At 54.0% G+C, this 24,188-nt stretch overlaps 7 protein-coding genes across 7 annotated transcripts; 4 read left to right on the forward strand and 3 right to left on the reverse strand.

The window, feature by feature from the left end:
* Positions 1–201: 201 nt before the first annotated feature.
* Positions 202–3,763, reverse strand: HER10_EVM0001256 (transmembrane amino acid transporter; the record flags this gene model as incomplete). Its single annotated transcript, XM_035471011.1, has 9 exons — positions 202–402; positions 481–589; positions 650–720; positions 778–910; positions 990–1,125; positions 1,189–1,313; positions 1,389–1,586; positions 1,651–1,780; positions 3,583–3,763. 9 exons carry the CDS (start codon positions 3,761–3,763, stop codon positions 202–204), a joined length of 1,284 nt encoding a protein of 427 aa, XP_035326531.1.
* Positions 3,764–5,135: 1,372 nt separating this feature from the next.
* HER10_EVM0010816 (uncharacterized protein) lies at positions 5,136–8,514 on the forward strand (the record flags this gene model as incomplete). The annotated part of the gene is made up of 6 exons (XM_035480264.1): positions 5,136–5,606; positions 5,666–6,292; positions 6,365–6,598; positions 7,503–7,758; positions 7,819–7,879; positions 7,932–8,514. 6 exons carry the CDS (start codon positions 5,136–5,138, stop codon positions 7,939–7,941), a joined length of 1,659 nt encoding a protein of 552 aa, XP_035327251.1. The 3' UTR covers positions 7,942–8,514.
* A 215-nt stretch (positions 8,515–8,729) lies between these two features.
* On the reverse strand, positions 8,730–10,540 carry HER10_EVM0001340 (uncharacterized protein). Its single transcript, XM_035471091.1, has 2 exons — positions 10,098–10,540; positions 8,730–10,004 (listed from the first exon to the last, which is right to left on the reverse strand). The coding sequence occupies exons 1-2, from the start codon at positions 10,247–10,249 to the stop codon at positions 8,780–8,782; spliced, it is 1,377 nt and encodes a 458-aa protein (XP_035326535.1). The 5' UTR covers positions 10,250–10,540; the 3' UTR covers positions 8,730–8,779.
* Positions 10,541–10,593: 53 nt separating this feature from the next.
* Positions 10,594–12,104, forward strand: HER10_EVM0013003 (Ras family protein). The gene is made up of 6 exons (XM_035482376.1): positions 10,594–10,915; positions 10,991–11,016; positions 11,094–11,182; positions 11,241–11,370; positions 11,438–11,716; positions 11,786–12,104. The coding sequence occupies exons 1-6, from the start codon at positions 10,866–10,868 to the stop codon at positions 11,839–11,841; spliced, it is 630 nt and encodes a 209-aa protein (XP_035327440.1). The 5' UTR covers positions 10,594–10,865; the 3' UTR covers positions 11,842–12,104.
* A 518-nt stretch (positions 12,105–12,622) lies between these two features.
* HER10_EVM0007551 (uncharacterized protein) lies at positions 12,623–14,373 on the forward strand. Its single transcript, XM_035477104.1, has 2 exons — positions 12,623–12,930; positions 13,067–14,373. The coding sequence occupies exons 1-2, from the start codon at positions 12,889–12,891 to the stop codon at positions 13,844–13,846; spliced, it is 822 nt and encodes a 273-aa protein (XP_035327003.1). The 5' UTR covers positions 12,623–12,888; the 3' UTR covers positions 13,847–14,373.
* Positions 14,374–15,096: 723 nt separating this feature from the next.
* HER10_EVM0006661 (sulfite reductase hemoprotein) lies at positions 15,097–21,235 on the forward strand. Its single transcript, XM_035476241.1, has 4 exons — positions 15,097–15,908; positions 16,284–16,426; positions 16,494–20,891; positions 20,955–21,235. Exons 1-4 carry the CDS (start codon positions 15,866–15,868, stop codon positions 20,982–20,984), a joined length of 4,614 nt encoding a protein of 1,537 aa, XP_035326928.1. The 5' UTR covers positions 15,097–15,865; the 3' UTR covers positions 20,985–21,235.
* A 151-nt stretch (positions 21,236–21,386) lies between these two features.
* HER10_EVM0004641 (uncharacterized protein) lies at positions 21,387–24,087 on the reverse strand. The gene is made up of 2 exons (XM_035474277.1): positions 21,686–24,087; positions 21,387–21,615 (listed from the first exon to the last, which is right to left on the reverse strand). Exons 1-2 carry the CDS (start codon positions 23,769–23,771, stop codon positions 21,599–21,601), a joined length of 2,103 nt encoding a protein of 700 aa, XP_035326798.1. The 5' UTR covers positions 23,772–24,087; the 3' UTR covers positions 21,387–21,598.
* Between the last annotated feature and the right edge of the window lie 101 nt (positions 24,088–24,188).

Genomic DNA, 24,188 nt, shown 5'->3' on the forward strand with positions numbered 1-24,188 from the left:
TGTCGAATTATGTTTGAGGCTGGATCTATTGCGGGATGTCCTCACCTGATACACTTCAATTAGGTCTCCGTCAAAGTTGTTGAGACTGACAGTTATGGGCAAAATCCTTTCAGACTGGTCGTCAAGCCATCCCAATCGTATTGTAGGGCAATTGACAGCCACCATAACTAATTCTCGGCGGCGTCGCCCTCGCCCATCATTTTAGCAAGTGAAAGCTGATCCTACCCTTCCATCATTGTACGCATCGATGATGCTTTGGATTGTTGTGTAAGTGCCCACGACGGTCATGAATGATCCCAAAACTATCGTAAAGATGTGTAGGGCACAGAAAGACATCTTGACTTTACTAGAGGACCTCTTCTCCCAGTCCATGTAGAGGCCCATGAATGCTGGGATGATCAGCTGTCGTGTGGCACGATTCGTCAGTGAACAGTCACATCGAGACTCGCCCTGAAGTCTAGTAGATCGGCTTGCACTTACACAAGTAGGCATGCAGCAAATAGAACCAATGAGTCCAACCAGATAGCTAAAGAACGGGACCGCTTCAGCGATGATAAAAGCTAACGCGCTGATACCTATCGTTGAGCCACTGCAGATTGCTGATATCAGTGTGACGAACGTCTGTCCTACAAAAGCGATCGGAACTTACAGCCAAGTGACCCAATGAATGACGGTCTTACTTTGTAGATGTACAGAGTTGCGAAGAATGCGTACAAGAAGCTAGTACAAGACTTGTCAGTAGTAACACTCACTGATAGGATGAAATTATTCTCCTACGGATTTGGCTGCTAGATGAACCCAAAGAGTCGTTGTCATGATGAATCCAGGAATCGAAACACCATACGCTATCTTTTCTAATGTCCCGCCAGCAGAGCCCAGAGATGGACTGGCCACGTACTTTCCGCAATACCTACGATTGATTCATCAGTCAAGTTCTCCATTGATTTGTAATACAATTGAACTGTCCTCCAGCTATTTGGTTCACTTACATGTAGACGACCGTACCAAATGCGACATAACATGAGGCTAGAAACACTTGAGACGAGAACAGAGATTTGGTGAAAGATCGTGGGCTTCTCATCTCGGCAATCACGGGCATGAAGGTTGGTGTAGATCCATAACCAGCTTCACGGCTATTAGTCTCTCATCCCATATGTCAACTCAATGTATCAGTGTAGCACAACTTACTGAACAGGTTGACGGCAGCGACAACTCCTGGGACGAATCCAGATACTCCTACGGCGTGTACTTCCATGCCGTATGGTCCGGTTTGTGGCGCTGCCGCAGGCCGATCGACTTGGGTCACACCAACCCTTTTGCGCGGAATGTTGTCAGCAATTCTATAAAGCCCCAAGTTGGTGAATATTGAGAAGAGTTGATAGACTCACACGACAATGAAGACAGCCGTAAAAATGGAAGCGAATCCTATCCAAGCTAGGATCGATAATCTCCCCAAAGTGGGAATGCTAGACACGATTGCGGTGCATGTGGCCGCGACGAGTGTCCACGCAATGTTGCAGACGTGGCGGTTCGAAAGTGTCTTGAACCCTTCCGCCAAACCAATGAAGCCAGAACCGGATGCGAGGCTTTTTTGAGTGTCAGTATTGTTGGGAAACAATCGATTGCTCAACAGAATTTCTCGTGTCTTACATCCAAGTCAGCAGAAAGAGACCACCAGCAATCTCTCGGGCAATAGGTCCGCCCATCAGCGCCGCAGCATCAGCAATACTGTGAACTCCAGCGTATCTCATCCTAAAGACGTACATTATGTACGCATAGTCTTGCGGCACGTACGATTAGTACGAGTATGCAAGAGACGGGATTTGGGGACAATGTTGAAATGAAGGCTTACAAGTTGCCAGTGTTCCCCAACCCACGAGCAGAGCAATTCCCGGGCCGTACCCAACTGAGCTGAAGGCAGATGGAATTGTCAATACACCAGTGGCAAAGCATAGCTTCATCAAAATTATGCCAGTGCGTTTCCTGAGATGATGCACAGTGTCAGTGATCTTGCCTTCGAAAGTGAAATTCCGACTTTGATCATAACATGACCTACCAACCTAAGGCCCTGTATTCCTCCTCATGGAAGACCTCACGGTTATCATCGATGTCAATGCACTCCGTTTTGCTGTTTCGTTCGGGGAACGCATCGCCGTTCGTCGCCGGCTCCATTTTCTCGGATGAGCCCTCCAAAGATGTACTTGTGTACGGTGGCATCGTAGGTGATTTTCCGTGACTATTGCCACTGGGCTAATAAAGAAGGAGGAATATTACAGCACCAGAAATCCTGAGTCGAGATAAATAATCTCTTGTGTGATCTAGCTGTTGCCAACCACGTTGTCGACTACATGAAAGGAACATTCAGAACCAAAAATTTTCAGCGAGGAAGCTCCAGCAACAGCATCTTATATTGAAGTCAGGAAACGCCAGATATTAGATAACTACCGAAGGGGAGCAACCTCGGAGAGTAAGGTAACATTTAAGATACAAGACACTGTTGAGCCTGTAGGATTGCTCGTTCAAGATCCACTTCCGTGCTCATGTCCGGTCAAGCGCTATCTGAATGACATACTGTCACTGCCGGGTGACAATCTCGACCGCCGTCAGCGGAGCGCGTTATCACAGGTTCCAGTATACAGACGGGGATGTCGCCGATCCTATCTGCGGGGGAATCACTTGGGTTCCCCATGGAGATAAAGCCCCCAACCCCCATCCCACTGTAGATAATGGTTGTGGGTAAGTGGGACTTCGCGAAAAGCCGACACTAGCGAATTCCCGATCATCCTGCTACGCTAGTCTTGACATCAGGAGAGACTTGGGGTTGGCATCATTTGTCATGGAATCACTGATTGATCAACTCTTTGATCAGACTGCCTTCGCGTTTGAGTCTAAGGCAAGTGCGATTGGCTATGTGAGATCATCACGGCCGGAATCATCACGTCTCTTCGCTCTAGGGAATATCTGGCTTGCTCGAACGAAAGTATGGTCATGGAGTCAATGTCGAACGTAGATGCATACGTCTTTAGTCTTGACTAACACCTCGAAATACAAATTCCACACCACCGATGCTGACCAGACCTCCTTCTACCGACTTCTGCGCTTCGTTGTCTACCACAGTTGCCACCGCGGACGCTTTGGGCATGCTTCCATCATTCTCGGATTCAAATGTACACTTCCAAATTCCATGCTGGGAATCGTAATCCTCTCGTCGCGTGGCAAATTCTGTCGTCGACGCCTTGCGGATGGCAAGATATGTGACCCCAACTTTGCCAATGAAAGTTCTTCCGTCTTTGCTCTGAAGCATCCAGGAAGGCGAATCATTCGTGCCACGTCTCGTAACATCTCTCCAGACTTCTTCGTAGTCGGTTGGGACACCGCTCTTGTGAGGACAAGGCGTGGTGCCGATTTCGAGGTCATCCCCATTAGGTAGCTTCTCGAAATAGGCATCGTCAGGTACGGTCAGGTTTAAGGAGTCAATGATATGTGTCCATCGAAATGTTGCTGTGGCTCGATTGATAGGTCAAAACAAGATCTTTGATTGTCGAGCAGAAAGACATTTGGGATGATGATGACAGTACGTACGGGGTTCGGTCTTCAGAGTGATTCTCTCTCCCGCGCGGCTCCATTGAACAGTCTGAGTTTCTTTGGCAACCCGCAAGTCTATGAAGTACCTTCCTACGTTGAGTGCAATCGTATCGGTATCTTCATAGGCAGGCTCGGGCAACCAGCGAATGCTGATGCGCTGGACGGCTTGGGACGGCATATTGTTGTTCGATGGCTTAATGCAATCCTAAATCAGGTTTGAGCGTAGAAAGTAGATCTCAGGACCATGCAGATGATAGAATGATGGGTATCGACGTCTTAATGTGGACCGGCAGTGGGGTACTTATACCTGAGGTGGTCGCAGACTCACGTGTCGTCATCTACACAGCGAATGTGAATGACAAGTCTTCGAATCTCAAGCTATGGGCCTAGAGGGCCTCCACAGCAGACAATCATCATACCTCGGGTCTCTGGAAAGGTTTGGTTATTTTCCTGTATACTTGATGTTCAGCCCCTCCGCGGACGCGTTCTACGACGTAAGTTTCGAAAAATTACCCCAGATGAAGTCGTATTAAATTGAGATGATCAGTTCACCAACACAACGAAATTCTCACGACACATGGAGAGATTTGAACCAGATAAAACGATATGCACCAACTGTCAATGGCATTCAGTATGAAAGTGAACCCGGATTCATCTGAGAGACCGAGACGGATTTATCTACTAGTCTGGGTGGGGTTGAGAAGCGGCCAATCATGTGCGAACCAACTAACCCCCTCATCCCCAGGAGTTTTTGACATGAACATACACAGAGCTGTTACTGAACTCGTGTGTATGGAGCAGATCCACGGATTAACAGCGGCCAAGGTACTTCATGATGCTTATTCAGTCTTGTTGTGTGTTGGTGTCGTAGACAATCGTCAAATCCTTTGATCAGTGGCGGCTGGTTGAAGATGGGTTCCGACCTGAGAAGCAAAAGGCACAGATCCACGCCAGCCTGCGCGAGATGTCATCGACTCAAGCAAAAGGTATGATTTCAGTAAAGTCTTCTTGGATGATTGCCCACTTGACTGACGGTTTCATCCAGTGCGATAGAGGTACGCCAAGATGTCTAAGATGCGTTGCCGCCAGAGCTGAGTGCACCGCAATCAACCGGCAAAAGTCTGCCGAAATTCCTCGCAGGCATGTTGTATTGTCGTATTGATCTGTAAATACTGAAGTTAAATCTGATAAACTATGTTGATAGTCTTCTTCAGCACCTCGAACATCGCTTAGCCGAGTTGCAACGACTGAAGTCCGCCTCAGCAGATGCAGATGACCACGGCTCCGTCAATGAAGTCCGTGAAGCTGACGTCGCTCACGATGTCGCCGCTCAGATAGCCTCCATCTCAATCACGAAAAACCTTTCTCTCAGTCTCTTTCAAGGCTCGGCTATATTACCACATAAGTCGAAACTCTTCTATCCCTCTGAGCGTCCACCACTTAAAATCCCAATTCGCGGAATCTACCACGAAGTCAACCCCCGAACAGCAGGCGAAGCATACGCAAGCCAGTTCTCAAGCTTCAACTCACAACACGTTCCTCTCAACGTGATGGAACGGCTATTCAGAAACTACACTGAAGAGATCCTCCCGCGATTCCCCTGTTTCTCGGAGGCAGAGCTAGCCTACCAGTTTAACCACACATGCATCAACAGCGCTGAACCGGGGCTTTCCCGCGTTCAAGATGCCCTTTCTCGATTCGTCATCTCGATGATCATGGCAATTAGTGCCCTCAACTCAAAAAACCAAGACTTTCGTAAAGTCGCGGCTCTCAGTGAGGCTCTACACGCGGACGCCATGAAGTACGTCGACGAGTTGCTGCGTGAATGTTCCATCTCGGCTTTACAGTGTCTGATACTGCTTATACAACTTGCGCTGTTGCTACCTCAAACTTCCAATCTATGGTATCTCACCGGAGAGGCTATGCGCATGGCTGTAAACCTTGGACTGCATCAAGAGCCAGAACCACGCATCTTTAGAGATAGAGCACACGCGGAGCAGCGCCGACGCATCTTTTGGGTTGTAAGTGCATGGTCAATAGAAGTCTAGGTCAGGCTTGTTGCTCACATAACCCCATACAGGTCTACCAGCTCGACAGAATCGTCTCCATCTCTGGAGGATGTCCAGTTGCCTTGAGTGATGAGCACATTACAACCAGGCTTCCCTACGACTTCGGCGACTTGTCTGACTTGGCAGAAAGGGCCGATTCAAAGCGAGTCAGCAACCCAAAAGAGCGGCAGTTCCTCCTTGACCTCCAAGTCTGCATCATGAAATCCGAGATCCAGGCAACTCAATTCTTCGACCGCCCTGTTCCAAATCAATCGGGTTCCCACGACGATTGGATCGAGCAGATGAATATTAGAACACAACGCCTCTCTCATGGGGCCTCGGCGCACGGAGGCCCGCACTCATCGTTGGTTGCTAGTTGTTTCCAATGCCAAGTCATGCTACACCGTCCTTGCTCCCGCAACATCGCCGTTTCCGAAACATCTCTGGTATCCGTGGTCAAGGCGGCCGTCGAGCTGATATCACTGGATGCGAAAGCAGCCGAGTCCGGCGGTATTGTCATGGTATTTGAGATCGGCAACAGAATTTTCCAAGCGGGCATGCTCTTGCTCTACGCCCTTCGGAACCATGCTACAACGTTACAGCGTGCGTCACTCGCAGACATTGCCACAGCCTCATTGAAAAGTCTCTCAGTACTTCTTGTAAGTCTAGCTCAATACCAGAAAGACCGGAACGAGGATCCTTACCAAAACAGTCACTGACTCGGATTATAGAACAACCTCTCAAGCAGATGGCCACCTCTATCCGACACAGCAAGCTACATCAACGAACTAATCGAAACGAACCTCCGCAACCCGCTCGGCCACAACGGAAGCCACTACGACATGCAAGTCCTCGAAGAACTCGACTGTCTAGTCACCCAGCGACGAATCCACAGCATCCGCCACCGAAACATCCCCTTCCCGCCTCCAAAGAAACCCACGCCTTCTCCCTCGGAACCAGAAAACATCGGCAGAGACTTTCTGAATGACGAGCAGTGGTGGACAGACTTCATAGACCAAGACTTCGTCACCAATGAGAGTTGCTTCTCACTTCCTTCTGGCGGCGGACAAACGGTTTCCTCGCCTTCTTCCGAACCTAACGAGACTAGAGCTGAGCGTGGGCGAGATACCATGGACAACAACGCCAGCGACTTGGAAAAGGAGCTAGACGTCATTCTTGACGCGATTCCCTCTTGCAGCTTTTGTAGGGATAGACGGACAAAGTGTCAGCGTCAACTTCCCGCTTGCAAGGAGTGCGCGAGGACCTCGCGAGAGTGCTTCATTTACGATCCGATTCTGAAGGCAAACATCCCACTCCGACGTGTGCAACTTCTCATCGGGGAGCTGAAGGTTCTAGCAAAGCAGACACCATCACCTGCACGTTCGTCGAACAACACACAACAGCCACCAACTTCCGGAAATCCTTTATTCCTGCCTTTCCAACGGGGCGCATCTCCTCTTTCCGAAGCCACATCATGCATCTCCCTGTCTAGCACTGTGTTCTTTGGCCCCTGGTCCTCTCTTGGTTGTCTACGAGATCAACTTCAACATAAAGCAAGCTACAAACTACCATCTACCGTATGCACTGCCATGAGAAACACGATTCCGACTCTCTCGTTTCAGAGCCTCATTTCCTTCCAACCTTTGCCAGAAAGTCTAGCTGCTCCCATCTTCAACCTCTTCAGCCGCTCAATAAACACTTTCTTCCCAACCTTCCAACCCCAAACCCTCGACATCATCCTGATCGCATATTACCACCCAAACGCTACTCCTTCGCGTCCTCACAATACCCCTCTCTTCAACCTGATAATTGCCCTTGGCGCCCAAATCAGCAGCAAATCGACACCCTCATTCTCCGCCCTCGCAGAACATCACTTCCAAAACGCTATCAGCTCTCTCCCAACCACCTGCGCCCACGCCTCCCGCACCGAAAACGTCAGTCTACTTCAACGAACCCTCCTCATCTGCGTCTACACCCTCCTCGAACCCAGAGCAGGAGATGTCTGGCGACATCTGGGCTTCGCCATCCGCCTCTTTCTCGACTTGTCGCATCGGCCATCGATGGAGGAAGACGAGGACCATGGTGTGTTTTGCATGCTTACTAGGACTTTGTACACTCTCGAGAGGTATGTTCACCCACCCGAGTACTAAGATTCACGATGGAAGAGGCTAATGGTCCTGTGAAGCCATGTTTCGATTGCCTTTGGTCGACCAAGTCTACTCGTCATCGGAGACGATCTCCGTCGCGTATGTCCCCAACATACATCTTATGCCATCTGCATCTGACGTTTTGTCATAGGAGCTCGTAGAAAAGAGCGGCAACAGCCTCCAAGATGAGATCTCAATCTCTTCATACCAAGTATCCCTCCTCAAAATGCAGATCCACAGCACAATTTTGTCTCGCGAACGCAAGGCTTCAGTCATCCACGAGACTCAACCCCTTCGAGAAATGTGCGAAACCTACCGCCAAAGTCTTGACTCATGGTTCGCGAGATGGAGAGAAATCGTAAGTCCAACTTCTTCGGCATCTGCGACTCCATCTTCAACACCACAGAGTCACGTTCTCCAAGAAACCCTGCTCTCATGGGGCTCGCTGCACTACCACCACGGCATGTCCCTCATCACAACCCTCTGGCCAACACCGGGCGGAGATCCATCCACCATTTGCGGCGGTGTGAGCAACGCGGGGTTACAACTCGTTCGTCACCAGCAGCTTTTTGCAAATCTCATCTGCGAGGGAGCACCATCGGGTGAAGGAGACGTCGTAGTGTTCCCTTGCGAGTGGACCATGGCTCATCTGGTGCTCCAAGTTGGTCTCCGCGCTATAGGAGAGAAAGACAAATCGGTCGTCGGCGGGAAGAACGAGGACCCGTCACTGGCACTTTGCTTCTCGTTATTGCTGCTTCTGGAGGCTGATGACTCGAAACTATTGAGAGGGCTGTCACCAGTTTTTGAGCGGCTATCCGAGAAGGTTTCATTATGACAATAGATTTGAGATCTAGGGAGTAAACTCCTTATCCAGGCCGACGCAATCACAAGGTATTACGAAGACACTGCCGTGATTTAAGCTCCAAGACGAAGTGAAAGTCAAAATATGCACGCTTTTGATGATTATTCTGATACCCTCTAACAACAAAACCCACTTTTCTAAATCCTGAAGTCCTTGTAAGACCACTTCTCCGTAAGCTTCGCCCTCGCCTGCTTCTTGAACGGGATATGTCTCCTCGACTCCACCTTGCCGCGGACAAGCAGACTACGGTACCGGTCCTTGAGCAGGTTACCCTCAGGCCTCAACAACCGCAGCGAATCCTGCAGCTCATCCGGCAGGACCAGCTCCAGGTCCTTCTCGGGCAACTTCATCTTGCCGAGCTGTCTCCTCCGCAGCCGCCCCTCGTCCACGATATCCTCCTCGTCGTCATCAGCGTCGCTCCCCTCGCCCACCTCCTTGGCCAGCGCCAACGCGCTCTTGGAGGCGTCGCGGCCCGCAATCTCGGCCGCGATCTCCTTGATCCGCTCCGCCTGCGCCGCCTTCTTCTTCAGCGCGAGCTGGTGCTTGGCCTCGCGCTCCGCCTCCTTGCGGCGCTTGATCCGGTTCCTCTGCTGCGGCGTCTTGCGCTGGGGTCTCTTGGTCGTGGGCTTGTCGTCCCCCTCGACGCCGCTCTCGAACCCTTCCCACGCGGAATCCTCGTCCCACTCGGACAGCTGCGCGCGCGCTTCCGCGGCGTCGGCCTCGGCGGCGGACTTGGCGACGGCCTCGCGCTTGATGCGGTCGGCTTCCTCGGCGGCGAGACGGGCTTCTTCGGCGGCGACGGCGCGGGCGCCCTCTTCTTCGAGGCGGTCGGCGTAGTCGTCAAAGGTCGGGTTGTAGGAGTATCCGCCCGTGGGCTTGACGACGGCGGGGAGCTGGCGGCCGCTGGCTGTGAGGGAGATGGGGGCGTGTTTGAGGGTCTTGGGGGGCTTGGCTTTTTGTTCGGCGGGGAGGAAGTTGTCTTTGCTGGTCTTGCTTGCTGCTGCTACGGCCTTGGAGGAGGCAGACGGCGCGGCACCCCAGAGGTCGTAGGTCGCTTCCTGGGGTACGAGGGCGGTGGATTCTTCTTGGTGGCCGTCGGCGACGCGGCGGAGGCGGCTCAGTTCCTTGTGAGAGACCCAATCGGTGCGCAGGCGCTTGACGGGGAGGAGGCCGTCCGAGGTCTTTGAGAGGGCGGTTTCGGCGTCGCGCTTCTGCTTGCGGGAGGAGACGGCGGGGACGGAGGAGCGGGCGGCGAGGATCTCGTCGGACTTGAGCGTCTTCTTTGGCTTGGGGCGCTTTTCGACTTTGCCGACTGTGTCGAGGGTGAAGAGGTCTGCCGAATCCTTTTCTGCGACGACGCCACTATAGGATGTTTGGTTAGTTGTCTACTTCGTGTGCCAATAGGGGGGTTCCTGAGAGTGGCAAGAGATTTTGAAGGGGAACAGGGTTACGTACCCGGCGATAATCTGTGTGTTCAACTCATCGAGACCTTCTTGCACCTCAGAGACGTCGACGTTCTTCCTCCACGCCTTCTTTCCCTTTCTTGAGGGCTGCTTGCGTTGCTGGGGAGCTTCGCCGTCGCCCGAGAGGGGCTTAAGAACGGGCATGTTGGATAGGTAGCCGAATCACACTTCGGGCTTGGAGGGGGTTGTTTGGGTAGGTATGTGCAAAGAAGATGAAGAGAATCACCGGGGTATTTCTGATGTCGAAAAGTCGATCTTTGCGCCTTGCCCATTTGCTGGTCGTCGAATCTGCACTCTGCACCAGCTGGAACGGCGGGGCCTGGACCGTCCAGAAATTTTCGAGCAAGGGTCTTTTTTTTTTTTGTCTTATCGGATATGGGGTCCTTCTTATCGATTATCAGCACGTGATGTCCCCCCGTCTTTGCTGGCCTCCTCTGAGCCCACCTCAATGGATGACGGGGGCGTGGTAATGCGCCTAAAGGCGGACAGGTTGACCTCCTTTTACTTGTCCAGCTTGCTCAATTTCCACGACCTGCGATCTATAACCCTCACACCCGTCCTCCTCCCAGCCAGCCAAAACCGCCTCCCTCCGTCGGATCTCGTTCCTTGATCTAGCAAAGCGCTCGGCTTGTCTGCTTGGTTTTATTTGCCGACTCGACGACTCCCTTGCATCGAGCCAACGTGTTGGTTCTGTAGCCCGACTGGCAAAACCCCCGATACCACCCTTCGGAAGCTTCTCTTTGATCAAAAAACCGCAACCATGGCGTCCGGCGCAGGCGGGTCTTACAACAACCCCCTCAAGAAGTTCAAGTACGATTCGCGCCGATTGCGAAATGTTCCTATTCAGACAATTGCACAATAAAACTAACGCAATGACACCCCCAGGCTTGTCTTTTTGGGCGAGCAGAGCGGTATGTTTTCTGCATTTTGTCTCCTTCGATGTGGCGAGAGAGACCCTTGGCTAATATGTTCTTTGTGTTGTTTGCAGTGGGGAAAACTTCACTCATCACTCGATTCATGTACGATTCGTTCGACAACATGTACCAGGCGACTATCGGAATCGACTTCCTCTCCAAGGCAAGCCATCACTACGTTTTCGAAGGGGTCCGAAGAACCACCGTCTAATACTTCGCAGACCATGTACCTTGAGGACCGGACAGTGAGATTACAACTTTGGGATACCGCCGGACAAGAACGTTTCCGCAGTCTGATTCCCTCGTACATTCGCGATTCCAGCGTCGCAGTAGTCGTCTACGACATTTCAAGTACGTGGAACTCCATGGGGGAGGCACAGAAGAGGGAACCCGTGACTGACTTCAAGGCAATCTGAAGATGCGAAATCCTTCCAAAACACCAAGAAGTGGATCGACGACGTGCGTGCCGAGAGAGGAAACGACGTCATCATTGTCCTCGTGGGCAACAAGACGGATTTGAACGACAAGCGCGAAGTGACGACGCAGCAGGGCGAGGAGGAGGCCAAGAAGAACAACCTCATGTTCGTCGAGACTAGCGCGAAGCTGGGACACAACGTCAAGACGCTGTTCAAGAGAATAGCGCAGGCTCTCCCGGGCATGGAGGGAACGGATGCTGCGGCGCAGGCTTCAAGCCAGAGTGCGTAATCCCCTCTCTTTGAGATTTGGTTCACAAAAAGCAGGGTGGTTTATGCTAACTTTAACGCAGTGATCGATGTGAAGACGACCCCCGCCCAATCGTCGCAAGAGGGATGCGCGTGCTAGATGAGTTTCTTCGAGGAGACGGACAAAAAAGACAAAACGACTCTGGAGTAGAAAGTTTCCGAGGCGAGCCGCGACGGACGACGCGGGGCTGAGTTGGAGTTGCCGTTACGTTACGTTGCGACATGACTGGCGGGGCAGGACATCTTAAGCATAGCGTGCAAATGGGGATTTTCAGCATCAGTTACAGTTTGTATAATAACGGGCTATACTCCACGGTCGTTAGTACATACCTACATTTAATGGCTCTTTTTTCTCTTCTTTCCCCAACATTGTCTGTCTACATGGAACACAGGTGTACTTATTCATTTGTGAGCTTCACGTAAGCAGTATCATGTGTCAAAAGCCAGCTGGCGAATGAGTTGTACATGTTGCTCACCGCCCGAAATGGCACGGGACTCCCACGATGGCTGGTGTCCGTGATGCTACGGTGGGCTGTCACCGAGTGCCGGGGTCCGTCAAACATGTGGTGCCAGCGTAGGAGTGGCCCGCAAATCCGTGGCATCGAATTCCCAGGTCCATCCACTTTTCGGATTCGGATACATACCTTACCGCGTATACGGAGTAGAAAGCTGTGCACTCACAGCCAGTGTTGCTGCAGATTGACCCCAGAGAGCGAGGTGCAGCATCAGGTGCAGACGCGAGTGACGGAGAGCAGCGGCGCGGACTCAATCAAAACCCCGGGGCGTGACGCTATGACGGATCGGGTGGGGCCCATCATGTCATCGAGAATTTTAGAAAGGTGCGAACGCAGGGTCTTTCCGCTCTTTATTTTGTTCGGCTGGCTGGCCCATGTCAATTGTCATCCGGCGCTGCCGTTTTGGTTAAAAGTGACGGGGCCTCTTGTTAGGCTCAACTTTTGCGACGCTTCCCCAAAGGCTTCCCACCCTCAGGTTCTTCTGACGTCTTTTACGGATTTACCTGAGCTCTCAGGACCCCTTTCTTTTCTGACGCAATACCTACGGATACCCTTCTTCTGTGTCCGTACACACAAACAGCAAACAGACATCACCAAGACCAAGTGGACGAACAGATAGACAGACGGGCAGGATGGCGTTCTCAAGATTCAGTATGCGGTTACCGCTCCCAAAGGTAAGTGTGTAACACAACCTCATCCCATCAATCCAACTGCGCCCATCAGTTACACAACATCATGTTCATCATCTTTAACCGACGAATTACTGGGCGGTTGGCTAACGCGGAGATCGCGTTTTTATGTGTGCGACAGACCTTTCTAGGATGCATCGGCCTTCAAACAGGCACCGAGGTCATCTCCCTCATCCTCCTCTTCAACAGGCTCACCGGCCTCTACGGCCTACTCGCCATTCTCACAGGCTATGAGTTGTCCGTGACGCAGCTTTCAATGTACCTCTACTCGTTGGGCGTCGTCGTCCTGCTGGCCATGTTCATGCCCCACATCCGCAAGCAGAGCCCCTTTGAGACGCTCAGCCTCGCCTGGCTCTACATCATCGACACCGTCCTCAACGTCGCCTACACCACCTTCTTCGCCGTGAACTGGTACCTCAACAGCAGCGCCCTGGACAAGCACCCGGCAGGCAGCACCACCCCGGCCGCCGCCGGTCCCGCAGCGGCGGCAGAGATTGCGGAGACGGCGCTCGCCAACGGGGCCCCCGTGGTCCCCGACGTGCCCGGCACGACGAAGCACATCGGGCCCCAGGAGTCGTGGATGAGCTTGGGGCTGATTTGCTCCGTCACGCTGGTGCGCGTCTACTTTGCGCTCGTCGTCATGTCGTTCGCGCAGCAGGTCCTGCAGCGGTACAGCGCGGCGGACATGGGCTGGGAAGAGGAAGGCCGTAGCAGCAGCGGCGCCGGCAAGAAGAGCGGCGTCGACGGACCCTTCTCGCAGGGCGAGCCGGGCGGCGAGGGGTCCCGCGGCCGTATCGGGCGCGTGATGCTCGCTCTCGGCCGCGGGTACTGGCTTCGCGAGAGGCCTCAGGAGGAGTGGGCGAGCGCTGTGAGCGCCAAGTTCCGGCACACCGGAGTTTAAGTCTTTTAAACATCGCGGAAGGGCGGATTCAGAGAGCTACCGACGGTACCGGTAAGCATCGAAGCGGCAAGAGATGGATGTCGGTGCGGCATGTCGGGCGGCAGCGGCAGGCTGACCGCTTGGAGTGGATACCGCCGGGACGGCAAGTCGATGATGCCATTGGGGGGTGGTATCATTGGGCGATGGCATCATTTGAGATTTTCTGCGCGCCGAAAAAAGAGGTGGATCGGAGGGACTCATGAGCGAAATGCATGTCGGGGGCGCGATAGGGAACATTGTACAACAACATTTGATGACCCTCAATCACGGAAGGTGAATCGGCGTTTGGGTCATTGGGAGAGATGGTTCGTCACGAGGGCATTCATTCGGTTGGTGCCCGGTTCACGATGGGGGATTATAAGTGGGACCGAGAACGAACGTCCTTTGGTTCCAAACCCCGAATTTGGGGGGAGAGCATACGATACAAGCCATACATATAATAAGCATACTTAGTAGTAGAGTAATACAAGATCTTGAAATCAAAGGGACCATTGGGTGATTGGTGGGTATCGGGCATTGAGCGAACTGTGTGAGAGTGACAGGCGGAAACTGCAAATACAGAGTCTACCATTTGTAATCCGAAAGAATCTCCGGGGGAGGGGGATGGAGATGGTGGGGCAGTTGAACGGGATATGGAGCAGCATGTCAGTCTACGGAATAGTTTCCACTAGTTGACTCGCCTCCAGATGGATGGGATGAGGCACGGCTACGAATCCGAGCCTCTGCCTGCCTCTACCTCTGGTTGAGTCTTATTGAGCCTTGGGAGAGAAAGAGAGTGAGAGTGAGAGGAAAGGCTTACCGGCCGACAACGGCCTTTTTCGGCATTCGGGCATGGGGGGTCCAGATTCGCTGCCCCTGTTCGTGCTGTATTAGCCAAGAAGTGCCATCCACTGATTCCAGCCATTTGAGATGGAATTTGTTAGAGTGTTGTTGAGTGGCTGATTGGGTCAGGCAGATGAGCTAAGAGTCTAGAGCAGAGTCTGGCTAGCTAGTATCCTTCTTTACAAGTTTACATAAGGAAAGTCTATCATAGTCGTAGCCGTCAACGATTCTCGTGATGAATAATACAGCATCCAGGACAGGACCACAGAAGAGGCAACGGCACTCGCTGAAGTCCCGGCTCTTTCCCTTCGTCTCCAGGTACCTGACTACCGCCAGGAAGAATCCCGATGTACCTTTCCTAAGCAATGTACACATACACCAAGTGCAGCGGCATTGCCCCAAGGCAAGCCAACCCGCGGCGCAATGGGAGCAGTGCGGCATGGCAACTGGCGAATGGACTGGGGAGACGCTGCGCTAGCCGATCACGCAATCGACCCTGATGTCGACAAAATTCATTGTTTTCTGCGGGGCGAAATTTCTCAGTGGGCACAGGCTCACAACCGCCCCCCCAAGCACGCCAGCAACAGCAGGCGCAACCCGCCCATCCAGCTGCTCTTGCCTGACTGAAAGACGACGAAACCAAGCAAGGGAAGGAACAGGAATTGGGTACTTGCCAGGTCACTTTTCTGTTGATTCCAAAAGCAGAAAGAACCATCGGAGCTGTTTCGCAACTTCCTGGGGCACCTTAGGACTTTTTTTTTTATCAGCCTGGTTATCCATCGATCTTCCCTTTTAGACCTCTTATTACCTTGACTTACACCACCATCTTCCTCCTCTCTCACACTCACTCACTCACTCTCACCGTCTTCCTCCCTCCGCCTCCCATCTGCCATTGCATCCTACGGCACTCATCTCCGACAATCCTTTCTACGGGTTGATCTGTGTTAGTCGCTACTGCTGTAGTAGACTCATTGCTGGTATTCTGTCCATTCTTGGTTCCTGATCCAGAAGAAGCCAAACAGACAGCACGAGAGGAATCCGGAACTGTACACTGCAAACGGCAGCGAAAAGAGTTTCGAGACCGGCCACTATACGATACCCCCCTTCGAATTCGCCCTCGAAACCTCCTCCAAACACGCACATACACACATATTGACAATGGCGCCGACAAGAGGTCAAATCCAGACGCCTGGAGAAGCTGGTAAGCAAAAGTTGCTCTCTTCAATTCGTGGGATTCCACGGCTTTTGTCTGCTGTTGCTGCTGCTGCTGCTGCTGCTGTCACCCCTGGTCTCGCACTCTGCAGCGGCCGTCATCCTTCAGCGCGTGTGCCCGCTGTAATTACAGCGAAGCTCCGACAATGTTGGGATTGGGCCAATCAGAGCTCTGCTATTTGTCGCATCCCAGCGGTGCAGAGTCCCCCGGCAACCCACTCGTGATGGGCAACGGGCAGCACCCAGAGAGAAAGTGGCAGAGGGATGATGGACGACGCCGACCAGAGACGCGGGATAGTCGCAGTCGCAGTTTGCAACGAGAACGATGACAGTACTGGCTTTTGCTAACACGCCCTCTCTACAGTTGCGAGAATCGCATACCTCTCTAGCGACGTCGTCGTCTCCGTCCAGCCTTCGCTGGCCAAGGACTCGGAGTTCTCATCCCACCTTAAGCGCTACGTCGCTCGCAACGACAAGAGCCTCGTTGCGAAGTCTTCAGTCACAGAGGTGAGCAACTACTCGATTCGTCTTCTCCGCGATTTTTGGCTCGGAAACTGACTGTGACTGTCCCCAGGTGCAACACGTAAGGCACAATGCCGACCCCCTCCTCTCCGTCTTTGCGCCTACTCGCGCCGGCAAGCTCGTCGCCGTAACGACCTCTTCTACCGTTCTCCTTCCCGCCATCTCCCACCTCTACAAGTTGGCAAACTACCCCGTCGTCCTTCACGTCGCCCTTCAGCCCGCTGGCTTCCCCGACTTCTCCGCCATCACAGCTATCCGCAACTCGGGATGGACTTTCCTGCAGTCAGAGTCTCTCCAGGAGGCTCAGGACATGGCACTGACGGCACACGCCCTCGCCCTGCGCTCCGGCAAGGGTGTTGTTCACTTCTTCGCCTCGTCGAGCAGCGACAACGATGCTGCCATTGAGGCAGAGGACCCTGAAATTGTGCGCCAGATTCTCGACGTTGACGCTGCGAGGCGCTTCCAGCAGCCGTCCAACGGCTCTGCCGCGTCGGCTGTCGGTATCTATGCCGATGACGGCCGACTGCCGGTCGCCTCTGACCGATCCGACGTGCCGCCGACCGGCTCCTCCCCCATTAGTGGCCTGAGCTCTTCCGAACTCGCATCGTCCGTGCACTCCAAGCTCGAGTCATCCAGGGCCTCGGTCCAGTCCAGCGCCGAGCACAGCGTCACCGACAGCCCACCCTCTGTCGTCTCCTCCAACGCCACCACGATCGAGTCGTCCCTTCCCGTCGTCTCGTCTGAGGATATCCTCAAGTATGCCAACGGCATCTGGGCTCAGATTAAGAGGATCACCGGCCGTGAATACCAGGCCTTCTTCTATGCCGGTCCCACAAATGCAGAGAACTGCCTCTTTGTCTTCGGCTCCGGAGCCTACTACTTTGGTGATGTGATTGACCAGGCCCGCCGTGGAGGTGACTTCTCCAAGGTCGGCATCCTCACCCCCAGGCTGTACCGCCCGTGGCTCAGCTCCTCTCTCATCGAGGCTCTGCCCAAGTCTGTGAAGCGCATTGCCGTCCTTGAGCAGGTCCACCGCAAGACCACAAAGTGGGGCCCCGTCCTCATCGATGTCCTCACCAGTGTGAAGAGCGGCCCTGGTGGTGTGCAGACCGTTGTCGGCTACCAGCTTGGCTACATTGACCCCAAGACTGTCATCCAGGCTCTTCGTGGCGTCCTGCAGAACCTGACTTCTGAGTCCCCTGTTCAAAACCTCGAGATCGGCCGCAAGGAGGTTCCCCAAGAGGTTCTCGAATACGGTCTTGAGAAGCCCCAGGTCGAGAACTCGTACACCAAGATTCTCGACCAGCTCTTTGGCCAGAGAGCCTACATTGCCAACGCCCTCAAGGCCAGCAATGCCGGCATCAACTCCTCCATCCAGGCCAGCCCCGAGTTTGGCTTCGGTTCCCTCTTGGCCCGCAAGGAGCGTCGCGTGCGTTTCGTCAACGAGGTCAAGGAGGCTGCCAACAGCAACCAGTTCGTGACGGATTCTCCCAAGAGCTGGCTCGCTCGCTGGGCAGCCAACGAGGCCGACTCCAAGAAGGCCAACGAGATCGCCGACGACCTGATCCCCCGCCTTGAGACTGATGGTTCTTCCATTGCCCGTAACCTGCTGTCCAGCAAGCGCCTGTTCCGCAAGGAGTCCTTGTGGCTTGTGGGATCCGATGCCTGGGCCTACGATCTCGGCAACTCTGGTGTGCACCACGTCCTGGCCTCTGGCGAGAACGTCAACATGCTCATCATCGACTCGACCCCCTATTCGGAGCGTGCCGCTGCCGATGCCAACCGTCGCAAGAAGGATATTGGCCTGTACGCCATGAACTTTGGCAACGCCTACGTCGCCTCCACTGCCGTCTACGGCTCCTACACCCAGGTGCTTCAGGCCATGCTCGAGGCCGACCAGCACAACGGTCCCTCCGTCGTCTTGGCCTACCTGCCCTACTTTGGCGAGACCGATTCTCCTCTCACCGTTCTCCAGGAGACCAAGAAGGCGATTGACGTCGGCTACTGGCCTCTGTACCGCTGGAACCCCGCCAACGAGGCCAAGGGCGAGCCCAACTTCACTCTCGACTCTGAGCGCATCAAGAGCGAGCTCAAGGCTTTCTTGGACCGCGACAACCAGCTCACCCAGATCATGCAGCGCGACCCCGTCTTCGCTGCCAACCTGTCGCAGGACTTTGGCTCCGAGGTCCGGGCTCAGCAAAAGCGCAAGGCCAAGGACGCCTACGACCAGCTTCTTGAGGGTCTCTTTGGCGCTCCCTTGACCGTGCTGTACGCCTCTGACAACGGCAACGCTACCAACGTTGCCAAGCGTCTCGGAAACCGCGGCAAGGCTCGTGGTCTTAAGACCAAGGTCTTCGTCATGGAGGACTACCCCCTCGAGGACCTGCCTTCTGAGGAGAACATCATCTTCGTGACCTCGACCGCCGGACAGGGAGAGTTCCCCCAAAACGGTCACGCTCTCTGGAGCGCCCTCAAGGACAACACCGAGCTCGACCTCGCCAACGTCAACTACTCCGTCTTCGGTCTTGGTGATCGTCACTACTGGCCCCGCAAGGAGGACAAGATCTACTACAACAAGCCTGCAAAGGACCTTGACCGTGTTCTGTCCAACCTTGGTGGCAAGAGACTTGCCGACGTCGGTCTTGGTGACGACCAGGATCCTGATGGATACCAGACTGGCTACCAGGAGTGGGAGCCCAAGATCTGGCGCGCCTTGGGCGTCGACAACGTCGATGGTCTTCCCGAGGAGCCGGCTCCCATCACCAACGAGGACATCAAGATTGCCTCCAACTTCCTCCGTGGTACCATTGTCGAGGGTCTCAACGACCCTTCGACTGCCGCCATCTCTGCTGCTGACCAGCAGCTTACCAAGTTCCACGGTACCTACATGCAGGATGACCGTGACGTCAGAGATGAGCGCAAGGCCATGGGCTTGGAGCCCGCCTACTCCTTCATGATCCGTTGCCGTCTGCCCGGTGGTATTTCTACCCCCTTGCAGTGGGTGCAGATGGACGACATCGCCAACGAGCTCGGTAACGAGACCATGAAGCTCACCACCCGTCAGACCTTCCAGTTCCACGGTGTCGTCAAGGGTAAGCTTAGACCCGCCATGCAGGCCATCAACAGAGCGCTCATGACCACCATTGCCGCTTGCGGTGATGTCAACCGTAACGTCATGTGCAGTTCTCTGCCTACTCAGTCCAAGTACCACAGGGAGGTCTGGGCCAGCTCCAAGAAGATCAGCGACCACCTGCTGCCTTCGACCACCGCCTACCACGAGATCTGGCTCGCCGACGAGAACGACACCAAGACCCAAATCGCCGGTGACGCGGTACAGGACTTTGAGCCTCTGTACGGACCTACCTACCTGCCCAGAAAGTTCAAGATCACCATCGCCATCCCTCCCCACAACGACACCGACGTCTACGCCCACGACATTGGTCTCATTGCCATTAAGGGCAAGGATGGTAACCTCGAGGGTTTCAACCTCATTGCCGGTGGTGGTATGGGTGCCACGCATAACAACAAGAAGACGTACCCGCAGATTGGTCGCATGTTCGGCTTCGTCAAGACGGACCAGGTCCACATTGCTTGCGAGAAGATCATGCTCGTCCAGCGCGACCACGGCGACCGCAAGAACCGCAAGCATGCCCGTCTCAAGTACACCATTGACGACATGGGCGTCGACGTCTTCCGCGGCAAGGTCGAGGAGCTCTGGGGACAGAAGTTCGAGAAGGAGAAGCCCTTTGAGTTCAAGTCCAACGTTGACACGTTCGGCTGGCAAAAGGACGAGACGGGACTCAACCACTTTACCTTCTTCATTGAGAACGGTCGCATCGAGGATACTCCCGAGTTCCAGATGAAGACTGGTCTCCGTGAGATTGCCAAGGTGCACAAGGGCGAGTTCCGCCTCACGGGTAACCAGCACTTGATTCTCAGCAACGTCGCCGACGAGGACCTCGACTCCATCAAGGACCTCATGAAGAAGTACAAGCTCGACAACGTCCACTTCTCCGGCATGCGCCTCAGCTCGTCGGCCTGTGTCGCCTTCCCCACTTGCGGTCTCGCCATGGCCGAGTCGGAGCGCTACCTGCCTGTACTGATCACCAAGCTCGAGGACTGCCTCGAGGAGAACGGTCTGCGCCAGGATTCCATCGTCATGCGCATGACAGGTTGCCCCAACGGTTGCGCGCGTCCCTGGCTCGCCGAGGTTGCCTTTGTCGGAAAGGCGTACGGCGCGTACAACATGTACCTCGGCGGTGGATACCACGGCCAGAGACTGAACAAGCTGTACCGCCAGAGCATCAAGGAGGACGAGATCTTGGCCATCATGAAGCCGCTGCTCAAGAGATACGCGACTGAGAGGGAGACTGGCGAGAGATTCGGTGACTTCTGCATTCGCGTTGGTGTTATCAAGGGCACCAAGGAGGGTCGGGATTTCCACGAGGGGGTAAGTCGAGATTCCTAGCTCTCTATTGACACTTTGAGTTGTGATGACTAACAATAATGATAGGTTCCCGAGGAAGAGTCTGATGAGGAATAAGTCTGTCCAATACTCTCGAGTGCTGACGGTTTTACGACGAGATCTGATGTTCGGTGCGAGGATGAGGATTTGAATTTGAGATTTACAAAATCATGGGATTTGCACAAAAAGAGATGAAAAAAGTTGGAAATCCTTTGTAAAATGTACATGGTCTTATATCCGCTTTAGCAGCTTTCAAGCATCACGGGGGCCAGGCGTTGCGTTGCTATTTCTTCTACATTATATCATTTATGAAATTATATTTCAAACTCTTTTCCAAGCAGGTTGAATGGTTGTCTCTTTCACATATGTCTGTCTGTCTGTGTTTTCAATGTATGTTACCGTAATTGAGTGCAAGCTAAACTCGAAGACTTGAGATGGCGTAACAAGTCATCAGGTACATCACTATGCAAGGTACAATTCTTTGAACAATCATGTGAAATTATCTAGAGACCGTCTACGTATCTCTTTTTGTGACTTGTTTTTCTCTTCTGTCTGTGTTCAGTAACTTCTACACCTATGCATCCATCTCTCGCAAGATTTGCACTTCAGCACCTCGTACTCCGGCAGGGTATGCTAACAAAAGAGAAAGAAAATCAAATCATTCTTTGCACCAAAAAACGCATCAATGCTTTCTAGTAGCTCATCAAATCTGTAAAACCACGTTGTTAGTTATCAAACGCTTCAAGTCAAGTAGTCGAAGAGTGACAGTAAGAACATACCTCTTCCAAAGAGACCGCGCTTAGCCCAATCCATGGCAAGCAGGATCCGCGTCCTCAAGCTCACGCTCTGCGCAAAGTAGACGGACCGCCACATATACACAGCCCACAGGCCACCCGCGAAATTCCACCCCTGGCCCCAGTCGAAGACGGCCGAGTTGCCAATGTACGCGAGACTACCGAGGTGGCGGTACTCGAACGCCTTGTAGACCACCGAGTCGATATCGCCGTCGAGCACCATGTTGGCCTTCAGCCCGTCCGACGTGCGCGCCATCTTGTTGAACTTGTGCGCGAGGTACTGGCCCTGCTGGTGGGCGCGCTGCGCCGTGGCGGGGAGGGAGGTGAGCTTGGAGTCGATCTGCTTGAGGAGCTCCCTGAGCTCGCCGAAGCCGAGGGTGCCGGACTGGTCCTTGTCGAACTGCTCAAAGAGCTTGTCGAGGCGCTTGAGGTGGCCGACGGCCTGGGGGAAGCGGCGCTTCACGTCGTTGGCGACCTCGCACCAGTCGCTGAAGTGGAGCTCGAGGGTCTCGGGGTCCTTGCCGTGCTTGAAGGCGAGGCCGCGGCAGAAGGTGATGATGTGGTCGGCCACGTTGTTCTGTACTGTCGAGCAGTCGCCGATGGCGTAGACGTCGCCGAGGGGGGTTCCGTTTAGGCGGAGGTGGGTGTCCGTCTCGAGGGCGTGGCGATTCGTCTGCGAGGGGCCGAGCTTGGAGGAGAGGCGCTTGCAGAGGTCGGCTTGGGCGACGCCCGTTGACCAGAGGCAGAAGCCCATGGGGAGTTCCTTGGTCAGGAGGGATCCATCGGGTTGCTTTTGGGTGAAGGTGATCTTGTCCGGGTGGACCTCCTTGACGCGGGAGTTTGTGAGAATGTCAACCTGGTCGCGGGCGAAGTGCTCCTCCGCGTACTTGGAGAGGGTCTCGTCGTAGGTGTTGAGGATGTGGCTGCGGCTCTGAATCAGGTGGACGGAGATCTCGTTGCGGAGGAGCTTGGGGAAGTGAAGCGTCAGGTCCTCGTTGAGCATGTCAAACAGCTCGGCGGCGAACTCGACACCCGTGGGACCGCCGCCGCTGACGACGAAGGACAAGAGGCGCTTGCGCTCCTCGTCGGCGGTCGTCGGCAGGCAGGCTTGCTCGAGGTTGTGCATGACTTGGTTTCTAACCTTGCGCGCATCGCTGATATCCTTGAGGAAATGGGCGTTCTCCAGCCCCTTTACGCCGTGAGGGTTCGTGGTAGATCCAACGGCGATGACCAGCTTATCGTAGGGGACATAGAATCGTGTTTCGTTACCAAAGGCGTCGGGTTGAGAGCACTCAATCAGCTTGTGGGAGAACTCGACGTCCTCGGCCTTGGCGCGAATGAAGTGACCGTGAACGCGGGCGAGGATTCGGCGGACGGGTTCGACCAGTGATCTCAGTTCCAGGGTTCCAACAGTGGCAGAAGGCAGCATGGGCGTGAACAGGAAGTAGTTTGTCGGGGAAACAACGGTAACGTGGTATTCATCGGGGTTGAGCTCCTTGAGCAGAGCCACTCCGCCCCATCCGCCGCCGAGAATAACAAGCTTGGGCTTCTCCTTTGCGCTCTTCATTTGTTCGTTGTCCAGGTCGTCAATCAGCACCTCGGCGATGGGCAGGTTCTTTGGACCGCCTCGTTTGGGGCTCAGTGCCAGCTCAGATACCTCGATCTCGTTCTGGTCCGGGTGTTCCTTGTAAGTGGAGGCATCGTAGATGAAGAAGCCAACCACGCCGAGGCCGACAAAGATGATGCCGCCGCCGAGCCATGCGGCGCTGGCGTACGCGAAGCGGAGGAGCCGTGACCTTTGTTTCGGGGTAGGAGTCGGCGTCGGCGCGCCAGAGACGGATCGGATGGCGGTGCCTTTGGGCAGACCATGGGCGTTGAAGAAGGAGTTGGCGAGGGGCGTAGTAGGAGGTGTTGTCCGGGATCGCTGGGGAGGAGGGCTAATAAAGGCGCGCCTTTGCGCGAGGGCGGCGACCTGTTGCCTGCATATCGGCGTAGGTTTGAACAAGCTGATGGGTGATGTGTGAGAAACGGCGCGAGGTATGCGCCTCAACGCGGATGTGGTGGGAGGCATTTAATTATCGCAGATTAGTCTGGTGTTTTTTCGTCTGACGTCGTGATAGAGTAAATGTAGATCTAGCAGTATGGAGATGTCATGTCGAAACGAGTGAATGGGAGCAAGCAGAGAGCTCTAGAGATGTGTCGCGATGTATCAATTGCAAACAAGCAGCAAGAGACAGAGGTAACCAGAGAGAGTTCAGGTTGTTGGATTTTTTCCAAGGAGAAAATCAAGGTCGTAATGGTTACGAAAGTGAAAAGGTTCCTAGGGGCTGGCGGGCATAGCTCCCTGGACGTCTGCGTAATGATGCTTGTACTAAGGTACTGTTCGCGCCAGAACCGTCAAATCCGAGGAAGCTAAGGTACCTTACGCCGCACTACGTAGCTACGTAGACGGGAGAACGTACCTTGTGCCGACAGCTCCAGCAAGTAC

The sequence above is a fragment of the Colletotrichum scovillei genome (assembly GCF_011075155.1).
Source record: "Colletotrichum scovillei strain TJNH1 chromosome Unknown Contig00011, whole genome shotgun sequence".
Lineage (NCBI taxonomy): Eukaryota > Fungi > Ascomycota > Sordariomycetes > Glomerellales > Glomerellaceae > Colletotrichum > Colletotrichum scovillei.

Excerpts from the sequence above, each read along its gene's own strand:
- HER10_EVM0001340 (XM_035471091.1), bottom strand. The coding sequence starts at position 10,249 with ATGCCCGTTCTTAAGCCCCTCTCGGGCGACGGCGAAGCTCCCCAGCAA. Across the intron at positions 10,005-10,097 it reads AACACACAGATTATCGCCGG|TGGCGTCGTCGCAGAAAAGG; the intron begins GTACGTAACCCT and ends AACATCCTATAG.
- HER10_EVM0004641 (XM_035474277.1), bottom strand. The coding sequence starts at position 23,771 with ATGCCTCCCACCACATCCGCGTTGAGGCGCATACCTCGCGCCGTTTCT.
- HER10_EVM0006661 (XM_035476241.1), top strand. The coding sequence starts at position 15,866 with ATGGCGCCGACAAGAGGTCAAATCCAGACGCCTGGAGAAGCTG. Across the intron at positions 15,909-16,283 it reads CCAGACGCCTGGAGAAGCTG|TTGCGAGAATCGCATACCTC; the intron begins GTAAGCAAAAGT and ends CCCTCTCTACAG. Across the intron at positions 20,892-20,954 it reads GTCGGGATTTCCACGAGGGG|GTTCCCGAGGAAGAGTCTGA; the intron begins GTAAGTCGAGAT and ends CAATAATGATAG.
- HER10_EVM0013003 (XM_035482376.1), top strand. The coding sequence starts at position 10,866 with ATGGCGTCCGGCGCAGGCGGGTCTTACAACAACCCCCTCAAGAAGTTC. Across the intron at positions 11,371-11,437 it reads AGTCGTCTACGACATTTCAA|ATGCGAAATCCTTCCAAAAC; the intron begins GTACGTGGAACT and ends GGCAATCTGAAG. Across the intron at positions 11,717-11,785 it reads GGCGCAGGCTTCAAGCCAGA|TGATCGATGTGAAGACGACC; the intron begins GTGCGTAATCCC and ends ACTTTAACGCAG.
- HER10_EVM0007551 (XM_035477104.1), top strand. The coding sequence starts at position 12,889 with ATGGCGTTCTCAAGATTCAGTATGCGGTTACCGCTCCCAAAG. Across the intron at positions 12,931-13,066 it reads TGCGGTTACCGCTCCCAAAG|ACCTTTCTAGGATGCATCGG; the intron begins GTAAGTGTGTAA and ends TGTGTGCGACAG.